The sequence below is a fragment of the Zootermopsis nevadensis genome, unplaced genomic scaffold, assembly GCF_977971745.1.
Source record: "Zootermopsis nevadensis isolate Lab colony 2312 unplaced genomic scaffold, Znev_1.0 Znev_ptg000082l, whole genome shotgun sequence".
NCBI lineage: Eukaryota > Metazoa > Arthropoda > Insecta > Blattodea > Termopsidae > Zootermopsis > Zootermopsis nevadensis.
The window spans coordinates 705,341-718,361 of NW_028259213.1; the positions used below are offsets into that span (position 1 = coordinate 705,341).

At 37.6% G+C, this 13,021-nt stretch overlaps 2 protein-coding genes and 1 non-coding gene across 12 annotated transcripts; 2 read left to right on the plus strand and 1 right to left on the minus strand.

The window, feature by feature from the left end:
• Nucleotides 1-7,392, plus strand: LOC147870971 (uncharacterized). Of its 5 annotated transcripts, XM_087341523.1 has the most exons (5): nucleotides 806-900; nucleotides 1,856-2,040; nucleotides 2,357-2,513; nucleotides 3,503-3,723; nucleotides 7,255-7,392. In XM_087341523.1, the coding sequence occupies exons 2-5, from the start codon at nucleotides 1,911-1,913 to the stop codon at nucleotides 7,263-7,265; spliced, it is 519 nt and encodes a 172-aa protein (XP_087197649.1). In that variant the 5' UTR covers nucleotides 806-900; nucleotides 1,856-1,910; the 3' UTR covers nucleotides 7,266-7,392. The 5 variants fall into 5 exon arrangements, with proteins under 5 accessions (XP_087197646.1, XP_087197649.1, XP_087197644.1 ...); XM_087341520.1 differs by lacking the exons at nucleotides 806-900; nucleotides 7,255-7,392 and adding an exon at nucleotides 1-145 and having other exon boundaries at nucleotides 3,503-6,504; XM_087341518.1 differs by lacking the exon at nucleotides 7,255-7,392 and having other exon boundaries at nucleotides 3,503-6,504.
• Nucleotides 2,925-13,010, minus strand: LOC147870972 (uncharacterized). 6 transcript variants are annotated; one of them, XR_015532973.1, is made up of 4 exons: nucleotides 12,824-13,010; nucleotides 4,156-4,327; nucleotides 3,339-3,615; nucleotides 2,925-3,066 (listed from the first exon to the last, which is right to left on the minus strand). XR_015532973.1 is itself a non-coding variant. In XM_087341525.1 (4 exons), exons 1-2 carry the CDS (start codon nucleotides 6,976-6,978, stop codon nucleotides 4,325-4,327), a joined length of 444 nt encoding a protein of 147 aa, XP_087197651.1. In that variant the 5' UTR covers nucleotides 6,979-7,257; the 3' UTR covers nucleotides 2,925-3,066; nucleotides 3,339-3,585; nucleotides 4,156-4,324. The 6 variants fall into 6 exon arrangements, 3 of the variants coding, with proteins under 3 accessions (XP_087197651.1, XP_087197650.1, XP_087197652.1); XR_015532972.1 differs by lacking the exon at nucleotides 12,824-13,010 and adding an exon at nucleotides 10,943-11,412; XR_015532974.1 differs by lacking the exon at nucleotides 12,824-13,010 and adding an exon at nucleotides 4,671-4,685.
• Nucleotides 12,187-12,293, plus strand: LOC147870973 (U6 spliceosomal RNA). Its single transcript, XR_015533013.1, has one exon. It is a non-coding gene; the product is annotated as a U6 spliceosomal RNA (small nuclear RNA).
• Nucleotides 13,011-13,021: the final 11 nt, after the last annotated feature.

Genomic DNA, 13,021 nt, shown 5'->3' on the forward strand with positions numbered 1-13,021 from the left:
CAGCCACGTCGGTAAATAATCATATCTGAAATATTTGCTGTGCATCAAGAGAATTAATCTGTGGACTGTAAAGACGCCGCCGTCGTCCAACCTCAACACCGCGTCACAGAAGAATAACACTCATCGAATACCTTCAAAACCAGTGGTTAGTAATTTTAAACAATTTTTTTAATTTTTATGTAGTGGTGGCTGTTTTGAACATAGCATCATTGAGTTGTTTTGTTGTTGGTCTGAATTCAATGTTATATCCCACGTTTGCTTTATTGTTGGTGGACTAATCGATGTTAATGTTGGCATTGTATTCAGAATTTCAAATACAATGTAATTGCCTATATTCGGCTTTTGGTTTAAAGTTTGATATCTACCCATTTATCCCGCGTATATCTCTGTTGGGCTAGGTTAGATTGTTAGGGTAGACACGTGTGTCTACATAAAATTTAGGCTTTCTGGGTGGTCAGTTCTTGGTTCATTTGCATTAGGTAAGCACCTGCACATCGGTCTATGACGAATTACTGCACATATAATAGGATTTGTTTCATGCAGTGTGCACGATGTATACAAAATGCCACGAAGTAAATCTAATAGGAAGCCGTTTGTATGTCATTTTCGGCGTTCTCGTCTATTAATTTTTGGCTTCTGTGTTTGTTTAATTCGGCGGTTTATAATTTAGTTTAATTTAGACATTACGCTCATGTCATCATTAGATCATTGAGGTTATAAGATTCTGAAGAAGTTAGTCATACTGCGTGCGCTCTGGTGGCGAACGTTATCTTGGGGCAGCTGAAACTTTTTCGATCAATTTCAAGCCACGACCTGTGGCTATACTAGTATCCCTGGTTTGAGCGGTAATGGTGCCGTGTTGTTGTTAAATCCCAACAAAATTGTAACTTTTTAAATTAGGTGTGTAATACTGAGTGTGGATAATGATTTTATACTTTATTATGTGTACTTGATTTGTAAGAAGTGCGTAATCATATTTGTAACCTTTTTTATTGTCCAAAGCCTTGTGGGAGAACTTTGAATATTCTTTTGTCCTCAATTTCTTCATGAAGCAATTTGACAAACCTGTCTCTATATCTTTCTTATTTCCCTTGTGGGGGATAGCTCAGTCAGTATAGTGACTAGCTACGGGCTGGACGGCCGGGGTTCGATCCTCGACGGGGGCAGAGGATTTTTCCTCTAGCCTCTGCGCCCAGATCGGCTCTGGGGCCCACCCAGCCTCCTCTACAATGGGTACCGGGGTCCTTTCCCGGGGGTAAAGCCGGCCGGGGCGTGATGCTGACCACTCACCCCCATCTAGTGCTGAGGTCAAGGAAGAGAGGAGCTATACTCCCCCCAAGCGCCTGCATGACGTGTAGTGGGACAAACTTTACTTTACTTTACTTACTTGTGGGGGATACAGTTTGTCGGGAAACTTGTTTTATACAGATCAGTTATGAATGGAATATTTAAACCTTAGAATCAAAGTATTTTCGGCTAGTAGAAGTAGTGCCCATGACCAGCTTTCATTTTTAAAAAGCCCATTCTGATTAGGGCTTGCTACACAAAGAAATCAGTACCGTATGAATAGTTGTATACATATACTTCAGTAAAAATAGTATAAGTATCTGAGAACATTGTGGAAGTAAAACTTATAAAAATGCAAAGGTATTTTTAGTGCATTGTAGTAAGGTAATGTCTTAAATTTTTATGGACATAACCCAGTCATAAGAATAATGATGCGGTTGCCAGAATGAGGAATTTTGCATTTGAATGCATATCACTTGACACTGCAGACTTTAACTGAACCATGCCAATGTGGCATGAAAAAGAGTTTTTATAAATATTTTAAGTCTGTAGTGCTTTGTGTTTTCAGGTGATTATAGTAACAGTCACCTAGGATGCAGCGATGAGGAGGGAAGCGGATTCGGATGGATGATCCTCCACCACCAGAATATGAGTCACCAATGACACCACTAGATGGAAGTGGGACAGAATTGCAGGAGCCATACACCTCTTACACCCCCTACAGCAATCAGCCTGCCACCCGCTGCATACAGGGCATGTCAGGAATTCTTTTCTTTGTTTTTTATTTCCAGTTTCCGCTTAATTTTATTACTTGATAAAGCTTATGTTGCATCATGTCCATGTGTTTGTGTGTCTCCACTTAATGGCTTTATAACCATTTTGGATATATTCATGAAACTAGGTACAAACTTCATCCCACTAGTGGTCATTCTTCTATATGTTTTAATTTCTTACCATCAGTTAGATGAACATGAGAGGTGGAAGTAGTGATATTACCATGCCAGGTAGTGGACATTCTTAATGTAATGGATGTGTAATGAATTATAAACCTTAGGTGCCTATGTTACAGGTCTGATATGTATGGTAATAGTGAATACAGTGAAGCAGCAACAAACGCTTTCCAGCTATGATCAGACAGGCCAGTATGGTTACCAGAGTCCGTGTAACATGTGCACGTGTGTGTGCGGCAGCATCTGCTGCTGCCCCACCTCCAGCCCCTCCTCCAGGTTTGTACAGTCCGATATTACTCTGGTGTACTTTTTGTTTATCCTCCTGTAATTTATGAACAGGAAAGAAATGCATGTGCTCACTTTTTTGTCTTTCCCACCTTTTAACTTTTGAACTAGATGAGATGTGAGGTTCTTACAGATGGGTATCTTTTGGGATGTGTTGAAGGCAGTGAGCTTTTTTGAAACATAAACTATTACCTACCAGACTGCATTTTGCTACATTCCAGAAGACAACCATCTTCAACTCTTGAACCAGTTTTGAGAATTTTGTGAAATGTGGTATGAGCATCTTTGCATTGAAGCCATTCCCTTTCTTTAGAGTATCCATGGTGGACTTTTAAAGATCAACAAGTGAATATTTTATTTTTGTCTTGGTGTTACGTTGGATTGTAGCACTGAAAGAATTAGTCTGGAAATGTGATGGTATTTTATTGTGTACATTTACAGTTGCTCCTGTGCTTGAATGTTTATGGAGGTACAATTCCTTGTATTTTTAACTTGATAATATGTGGACATGATTGGTCATCTTCAAGCTGTCGCTATTCTTACCCTGGGGAAAGAACCAAAAAACCTGTTAGATAGAGGGCTGAATGGGACTCAGTGTTATTGTACTGACTGAGCTCTCCTGGGTGTACTGTATACTTGTCTGAATTTTACAGCTTAAGTTTGTAGCCTATATTAATTTGAGTGATTCTTTCAAGATTTATGACATTTGTTGTTTCATTATATGAATACTGTGTTCGATATTGTCCATTGTCTTAGGTGTATTAGATATTTTGAGAGTTGGCTGTATGCCAAAGACATAGTGTTTGTCATATATACCTGGATAATGGATGATGCCTAAGGTAGAATTTGTATAACTAACTCAAGTCTTGTTCTTCCTCTAACATTATTTTGTTCTATACAAGTTGATGGTGTCTAGCTGGAGTCTTTGCATGTTGCTGGTTCAGTGGCTGGATTAAATGTATTGTGTTGTCATATTTCAGCTGCCCCTCATCGCCAGTGACAACTTCAGTAGTTACCGTACGGCGAGGCGATCTGTCAGTGGAAGAGCCAAAACAACGACGCCCTGGAAGAAGACCCATTTCAGAGTTGATGGCTGAGGAAGAGAACAGCTGTATTACATTATCAGATAAGGGAAATGGCTACTCCACAGGAGAAGGCAGAATGTGTATCCTGGTTTATCGACAGAAGATCAGATATGCAGGTGCAGCGCAAGTTAAAATATTTGTGATCAGTATCTGTCAATAATTTAATTAGTATTTTAAATATAATGACATAAGTTATGACATAAGTTATGAGATCGTGCGAGTGCAAATGGGAATATGTAATGTTATTACACTGAGGTCCTATTTGGTGTTATCCAAGACCCAAGAGGATGAATATTTTGAAGGATCTGGACGAGCATATTAATAGTACTGAATACCCAACACATACAATTGCACAATACAATTTCTGCACTGACTTCTTTGACTATGACTCCTATTTGCTGTCTGGTTATTTTAAAAAGATACTGCAAGCTTGTAAACGAATCACCAGTAGCATAAAAACACTTCAGCTGACATGCCAAAAATAATTCTGTTCGTGACCAAAGAAGTTCACAATCTACACTTTAAAAATACCAACTGAAGTCGCTTACCTCAACATGCTCTCTCTTCTTGGCACTAGGTTTCCTGTCACCCACAGGAGTGCCAGGTTTCTGGTTTTGTTTCTCCTTATTTGTTCCTTCCCTCGTTTCCCCATTATCCTCAAAGTCAAGAACTAGGTCTGGACAATCAAGGTTCTCCTGAGGTTCCAATGTGTTATATTCACTGTTTGGATACAAACACATAATCTTGTGAATGAGAAATGATCTATGGGTAAGATTTGAGGTTTTCACAGCGGTGAGTATGAAGATTTCTGTCTTCTGGTTTGTTGCGCTGTGTAGTCTGGTCGATGTTTACCAACATATCAGAGGGCATACTGCCTCCGTCACCAGGCCGATCGCCCAGATGACGGAGGCACAACAACCCAGAAGACAGAAATCTTCGATCCATGGGTACTTGGAGTTCTAAGTGTCTTTGTCTTAATTTAAAACTACTCGCTATACATGTAGTAGAATATGTAGGACTAAAACCAGGAATTTTTTCTTATAAATTAATTAAGAAAACTTACAATTTACTACAGTTGATAAAAATGCTGGTCCAACCAATTCGTCATCAACTTTTGCCTTTTGTAAAAACGTAATGACAGCAAAAGCAACATTTTACATTTCTTTCCAGATCTGTCAAGTGTGGGAATCTATAAACCTGTAAGCCCCACCTTTGAATACAACTCTGTAAATAACAGTTTCTAGTCCTGTATAAACCTAAGTAGCTTTTAAAACCAGTATTAGAAAGGAAACAGTTCTATTTATTGGAACAATCCAATAAATTATTCTGAAAAGACCTAACGTCTCTACCAAACTACTCAAACCCGACCCCATCACCAATACCAGGTCATTCCAATTATGAAGTACAGTACCTGTGAGAACAGGACTTGCAAACTTTATTTCCACAAGAAACTAACTACAGTCACTAGGGATTTACAATTAGAAATATTTTATCCCTTAAAAAAGTAAAAAGTACTTTGTAATTTGTATAAATTTTAATAATTAAAAATATTTTAATTGTTTTATTTTATTCAAACTTTTCTAACAAAATAGTGCTTGTGAGTTTTCTAATTTTTTATGTATCGTTTGTTACACACAGAAATACAGTATATAACATCCTATTTTATCCAAAGTACAAAATTTTCCGGGTTTTGCTGGACATTTTTGTATAACTTGCATGTATTTTGACACAGTAAGCATATAGGATTTTACTGGCCCAGGACAGGGATCAGTGGAGGGCTTTGGTTAATTCAGTGAAACAATAAAAAAATTCCTTAACATTCCAAATTTCCTCCGAAATCCATGCCTGTATGTGATACGGGTAATGAGTGTGGATGGTGATAGGTTCACTGTGAGAGTTGTCTCATTTTTACATGCACATTTGCTAAGTTATGACACCAATTGAAAGCTGCTTCTGTGTTGGTACCTGAAATCCGTACATGGATAAGAGATTATATGGCATGACAAATAATATAAATAATGTGAGTGTGTCATGTGAATGCTATAATTTCAGATAAATGTGTCCACTTGTCAAAGGGGGATGTGGGTATTTTATTTACAAACATGACTAACCCTTCACCAAAAGGTCACCTTTTTCTATTTCTGCAATATAAGTTATTTTTAGTTTAAAGAGACCGTTTTGTTGTTTTGTTCACGTGCGTTATGAGCAACTTGTTTGTGGAGTTTGCTTCATGAATAGATGTTATTGGAGTTTCATATTGAAATATTCCATTAAGTGTAAGTTTGGAAGTGGAATATTATGGTCATTTTGGCCGATCAGAATTTTTGCCTTTGTTTTTATCTTGTTAAGAACTTCAAGGTATATATAACAACTTGTACAAGATATTAAATATTTAAAACAATTGTTTCAAATACAATTATGTGATATAAGTACTCTGGCCACTCAGTAACTACACACCTCAGGGCACCAAGGGTTTGTCTTCGTGATAATTTGAGAATGTAATTTCTTGATTAGTCACTGATAATCACAAGGTGCGTGGTGATTTCTGTATGAACCGAATTTCTTCCTAGTGCTAAGGTAAGGAGCTGTAAATGTTTAGATTATGATCAGATGTCAAATTGAGGGTGTTCTATATAAATAATGGTAACGTCTTGTAACAAAATTACTTGTTGCCTATTTCTTAGACAGGCTATTTTTGTGATATTTTAGTGCCAAAAAATGTTATTAAAATGTTTTTATGTGAGAACACAAGCTGTAAATCCATTCATAATGTAGTTATTTAACTTATGGTAATTATTACTCTTCTGCTAGAAATTGTAATCATCTTGTTGCTTATCTCCAGAAAAAAGGTTGGTGTTCCCTGATCCATGCAATTAAATCGGTCACACTGAATCATATATATCATTCGACCGTGTATTAATATTTATAACCTTCAAAAGCAGAGTTATCTTGCTGTCCTTGACTGGATACACCATGTGTATTAGTAGATCTTCCTGAACCACTTCCTTGACTTGATGTACCATATGAGTTAAATGATCTTTCAGGATTGTTCCTTTGTAGTCCACGGTTACTGTTATTGCCATCCTGAAGTCTTTGATCGAACACTCCTTCCTGATTAGGGACTCTGTACTGACTTGAGAGGCATCCAGACCCACTTGGATCAGAACTTCTTCCTGATCCAGGGGATAGGTAGGTATTAGATGGACAAAATAATGACCCTCTGAAGCCAATATCATCATTACTTTGACTGGCAGTGCCAGGAGAGTCACAGTTACTGAATGGACTGTCAAGTGACGCACAGAAATTAGTGTCAGTAATAGTATTTGGAGGTCTATACGAACCAGATACACTGCCAACATCATTTCCTCCATGTCTCAGACCACCAAAAGTGCCACTTCCAGAAGATCCCTGATAATTAAAACTGGAAGTTGGAGGTAGATATATGCATTAGAGGGTCCATTAAAGCCACCTGCAATGCCTGTGAGTGTACTTGGTCCACAACTTGGGCCACCTGCAGCTGTGGTCCAAATAATTCTGAAGGTCTCTGTACACTGAAACCACTACCATTGCCGCCAGAGAATCTTCCTAGTTCCTTGCTTGGTCCACCTGCATTTGATGAACTGTACGTTCCTGAAAATTGTTTCTAGATGGTCCGTGACCAAGTAAACCACCCGATGATGGAAGGTATGTGTTTGACAGACCATTGGGAGAACCGTTATATCCTCCACTCAGTCCTGGAACTTCATGAGAGCTAAAGGGTATTCTTGAACTTGAGTGTCAAAACCACCAGAAAGTTCTGAAGGCTTTCCCACACCACCATCAGTCGGTAAGTAAATATTTGAGGGATCTCCAGAACTTGAGGATGGAGCTCCATCAGCACTCAAAGGCCTTCCTCCAAACCGTTTTCCTTCATAAGGTCCACTGAATCCACTACCTCCAGAAGATGTTGCATCATACGTTCCTAAAGGTTCTTTCCCAGAAGATCTTTGACCACCAAATCCACTACGTCTAGAATCTGGTGCACCATACTTTGCAGAAGGTCCTTTTCCACCAAACACGTTCATTTCGAATGCTGAGGAATCGTAAGTACCAGGTTCCTTGACCATATCTCCTACCTCCAGATACTGGCACATTAACTGGTCCACTAGGAAATCCTTGGAAAGGTCCCAGACCAGCACTTTGATCAATGAACTGTGGCGCGCCATTGATGATATATCATTCTAGACTTGATGGTGTTTGGTTACCAAATTCAGTACTTTGAGGTCTAAAATCTCCACTGTTTCTACGTGGTGGCAGGTATGCATTGGATGGCCCCTAAGGGGAACTGTCAAAACCACCACTGAGACCTCCAAATGATGTTGAGGTCCTCAACGATGGTCAACCGAATCCACCGCCTCTTGCAGGACCTAGAGAACTGAATGAGCCCATAGGTCTTTGGATGGAAAATTGGCCGTTTGGAAGCATGTATGCGTTAGAAAGTCCTGTGGCAGACCCCACTTTCGGGAAGAGTCCAGTAACATTGAGACAGATATCAAACTGCTCCGATTGCGAACCTATTTTTGTTACAGTAAATGCACATCATGAGGGTATGTAAACAGAACCATAAGTTTTCTTGCCGACATATCACTTTTAGTTCTTAAAAACTTAATTTTTCTTCATTCGAGGCTGGTTGACGGATGGAGAGGAAGGCTTTCAGACGTGGAGGGTAGCTATTGAGGAAGGCTGACAACGAACGAAGGAGGCTGAGGAATCAGTATTTACGAAGACACAGGCTCCTGTCTCCGGTATGTCCCTATGTTTTGATTCCACGTCAGAGATAAGACAATTCCAAATGTTTTATCATCAGCATAGTGCAAACCTGTAATACATTAAATGAAAAAGTCCGCGAGCCGGTGGGAGAGCTCAAATCATTATATTGAACTAATATAATAAGTAATTTAAATTACTCACTTAAACTGCAACCAGGAATACAGTTTAAATTGAAGTTTCAAAATAAGCTATACGTAATAATATCAGCATTTAAAAATATGACATGTTTGCATGTTTGTTATTTTGTTTTCAACATTCTGTAGTGGTATTTTGAAAGTAAAGAAATCTTTAAGTCAACCCTAAACTGAAAAACCACTTCTGAAATTCCTGACCAATTTGTCTCTACAATTACTTTGACCATAATAGTAACATTAAAGCTCTGAAAAAAAGCGTGACCACAAATTTGCCATTGTGGACCTGGTAGTTCAATCAGTTTTCTGTCAGGCTATAGGCTGGGCGATAGGGGTTTAATCCCCAACAGGAACACCAACTTTGATGATAAATTGGCACAGGACATACATGGCGACCGGACAACCAAATACTGGAATGTAATTTTTAAGGTCACACACATGAGATTTGTCATCACTAACAATAAAAGACAGGGAGAAAATATTTGAAGGTTACTTTTATCATGAATTGTAATACTTAAATCAAATGGAAAGAATATTGTAATTTCAATGTACAGAACTGTAGAAATTCCCATAAATAATCAAGATTTTTAATTGCCTGCAGAACATGAAAAAGTAACATGGATGTCAGGAGTGTGAGGTGGTGGGTCTACCTAACCTAACAAATTATTTTTCCACCTTGCATTGTCGTTGACAGCCATATGATCACCTGGGACCAGCTATATTCATGAATGGGTTTCATCTGAACGTCTCACAGCACAACACCTACTGCGAAGCATAATCACTGTAAGATTTATTTCTAAATGCAAAATGTATAACATCTCTGAACATTTGTATGAAAGGCTGCCAGGGCATTATTGCTTCATCATGTAATAGTTTTCAGCTACACAGCATGAAACTTCTGCACATTATCAAAAACATTACTTTTTGTGCTTGTTAACATGTAGCAGAGATTTAAATAAAAATCTTAATGTTGCATAATAAACCCAGAATTATTTCACATAAAAGTAATATGGTATGAATCATGCAATGATACATGAGACCCAAATTTCTACAGTGACAATGTGTAGGTTCTACATTTTGAGAAACCCAAACTTCCAGTGGATTAGTTCTTCTCATGATTAAGAAATTCCAGAGATATAAGATAAACAAACTTTTTATTTGTTTTACCATGAAGCCTTCCTACTAGAAAAAATAATATTACACTTCCTAAACAAAGATGACCTGCATTTTGTAAAGAGCTCTTTGTAGAAGATGAATTTATAAGAGATTGTGAGATTTGCAGTTCTCTCACTGGTGAAGAAGACAATGATGTTCTTATGAGTTGTGAAGCTGTGTGCAGACTTGTAAGTAATTACCAACACTTTTGATAAACATACCATCTTCATCTTCAAAACACTGGGATCTACCTACAAGTTCATGTAATGTCATAACCCAGAAGAACAGCATTATTATAAAAGACATGACCATGTCCATGTGCCTATTTAATATCCTAATAACTTCATAAATCATAAGAGAAACATGGTATGCAGCCATCACTATATAGTAAAATGGTGTTTCTACAGTGCCAGTACAGTGTAACAATTTAATCGAAGCAAGGTAATTTGCTTAGAGTTTGTTACTGCCACTAGAGTTTGTATGTAATCTGTTAATAAAGACTGTGATACCACCAATAAGTTAAGTGGATGCACATCTAGTTTTCCGATTAAACATGTAACTAACTATACGCAAAATAAAGAATACCTGATTACACAAAAAATAGGCAATTACCGAACAAAAGGGATGTACATATTTAGAGCAGGAAGAGTAACGATCCATTAACATAAGTATTGCACCTGAAGTAATGTGAAATTACAAAAGTGGCTAAGGACAGCATTATAGTAGACTTAGCGCAAAAGTCGATCATAATACATGAATAACTTGGAAGACTGAAGTTAGGAGAGAGCAAAAATACGTTCAAGGAAACTAAGAAATAAAGAAGTAAAGATTCGGAAGCTGCTGATGCTTTCAGTACATTAAAAGGGGTAGGACTTGCAGCTTTATATTTAAAAGATTCATGTACCTTTAAATGCCCATTATTGTAATTATCCCATCTACTGAAGCTGAGATAAGAATGTAAAATGAATTACCTAAAATCAATCATATAAGGTTATGATGAAATAAGATGACAAATTTTGAAAGCCTCTTGATCTCTGTTTATCACCCATTAAGTAATATCAAATAAGCAGATACAACTAGTGTGAAAAAATTATCAAATTTCAGTAGTAACTGTGTTTCCTGAAGCACTTGAGAAGGTTATGTACAGTAGGTTAGGCCATGAAATGAATGTTAATAACATAACTGAACATATTGGGCCCGGGACACTTTGGCTTCAAGGTACATGCACTGAAAATAATACCTTCATTTTGCCACAGATGTATTTATCAGTTTCCAGTGGTTCCTAGAGTAAGCAGCTGTTATGTCCTTAATTGCCACTGACCGCTTGCTTATTGATGGTTATGAGTTGTGATTTATTTGAGGTTATGACTGAATGCTGAAGTGTTTAAGACTAGATTGTGCTTGAAAGGTTAAAGAGAATTGGGTGGTAGCCTTTGGACTGGATTCATCTGGCTCAGGATAGGGAAAGGTGGCATGTTAGTGAATATTTGGGTTTAGTAAAAGGTGGGGAATTTCTTGACTTTCTGAGGGACTGTACTTTGTACTTCCTGTCATGTCAATTTCATTTGCATTTAACGGCTACTCAAGTGCCTCAGTCCATGGTTCAAATATTTTCTCTTAGCTGTATAGAGTGAATGTGAAAGACAGTAAAATATTCTTAATATGTAATTTAAGAAATTAACAATTTAAATGTAAACATCTTAATTGATTAAATAATTAATTAATTTGTAGTAGACATAACTGCCTAGCTGGCCATGCTTGCTGCTTCAAGGAAGTCAAAATATTTCTATTTGAGGGGCCTCTCCTAACCTCATAACTTCACCAAAAAATGAAAAATACAATGGAGAAATGTTTGGATGATTGAAAGGGTTGCCTGTTGCTATTTAGAGGTTACTGTCAATCTGAATCACTCCTTGATAGAGGCAACTATATAGAATCTTTGCAACTGCTATAAGATTATAATCCTCTTGTGACTGACCACTTAGAGGCAGCTACTGTTTTCAAGGGCACATCTTCGGTCTTCCAGAATAATTTCATTAAAGCCGTCCACGAAGTGATGCTAGATGGCATTTTACAACAAATATGAGAACCACTTAATAATGGATGAAACTTCTGATAATTATTTCATATTGATGTACATTCATGAAGGCAACAGGTTTATCTGCTTAAACACTTTGTTCCTTTAGTACTGACATTTTGTTTCATATATTGCAAACAGACGGTGTGAGCATAGATTACATTCACAAAATAAGAGAATTTCAGTCACGACAAATTGCTCACACTTCAGTGACACAACTCAAAGAAATGAAGAGGGTAAAATCTCACATGGGATAATCTGTAGGGGAAAAGTACAGAATACTGTTTCACAAAATTATTGAGAACGAAATCAGTCATCTGTCATCTTCTTTCTGAAGCAGTGAAACATTTAATCTTTCAGTTTCCTAAATATGTAGATTAAATTATCCAATGGCAGTAGCTTGAGTGGCAGTCACTGCGGCACTGCATACACTAACATTGCAGTAATACGGGGAAGATTAGCGTGGCCCCTGCACAAGGATTACACGCAAGATGGTGAAGTGTTTCATAATTTTAACTTGTTCTTAAAACATCCCAATGTTTACAATGTTTAGCATTTCACAACAACAAATGTAACTTTTAATTGATTTTGTTAGGCGAACGTTCCTTGCAGTAAGACCAATGAATGAGAGCCTGAGTGACATACTAGTACAGTATTGTCCAAAATAGGGTGTCCTTTCTGATTCATGACTTAGAATCATCCTACATCATCTTGTTCATAATATTCCTCAGTCATGAGAAATTCCAGGAAAACACCTTAAAGTAGGCCACACCTGCTGCCTCTCGCATCCCAGACATCTTTTCCTCAGAAATTTTCAACCTCCACAAATTACCTGGACGTCCAGATTATTGAGTATTTAGAATTGCCGCATTTCCACACTGGTCAGTTTTGGCCTCACTATTAACTAATGCGTATTGTAATTACATCCTCCATTTTCTCTGTACTTCAACGTTAAACACTACACATCAGCTTTTATGTTTCCCTTCTCTTTTCAGGAGACAGACACACGTAGAGAAGATATGTTTGTCGACTTAGACACAGTACCTTCAGTTAATTAGTTTGTTTCTACTGAAGAGAATGTAGTGCAGCATTCAGTTTATCTGGTATATTTGTCGCCAGTTCTTGCTGTCTGTGTGTTCAATCCAACACCACACTTACGTTAAACATTGTCCATCGCCTGACACATATATACATGTGAATGTTGGTCCTACTCATTTCTTGTGTTGACTGGGTATTGTTCTG

Excerpts from the sequence above, each read along its gene's own strand:
- LOC147870971 (XM_087341520.1), top strand. The coding sequence starts at position 1,911 with ATGGATGATCCTCCACCACCAGAATATGAGTCACCAATGACACCACTA. Across the intron at positions 2,041-2,356 it reads TGCCACCCGCTGCATACAGG|GTCTGATATGTATGGTAATA; the intron begins GCATGTCAGGAA and ends CCTATGTTACAG. Across the intron at positions 2,514-3,502 it reads ACCTCCAGCCCCTCCTCCAG|CTGCCCCTCATCGCCAGTGA; the intron begins GTTTGTACAGTC and ends GTCATATTTCAG.
- LOC147870972 (XM_087341525.1), bottom strand. The coding sequence starts at position 6,978 with ATGGAGGAAATGATGTTGGCAGTGTATCTGGTTCGTATAGACCTCCAA.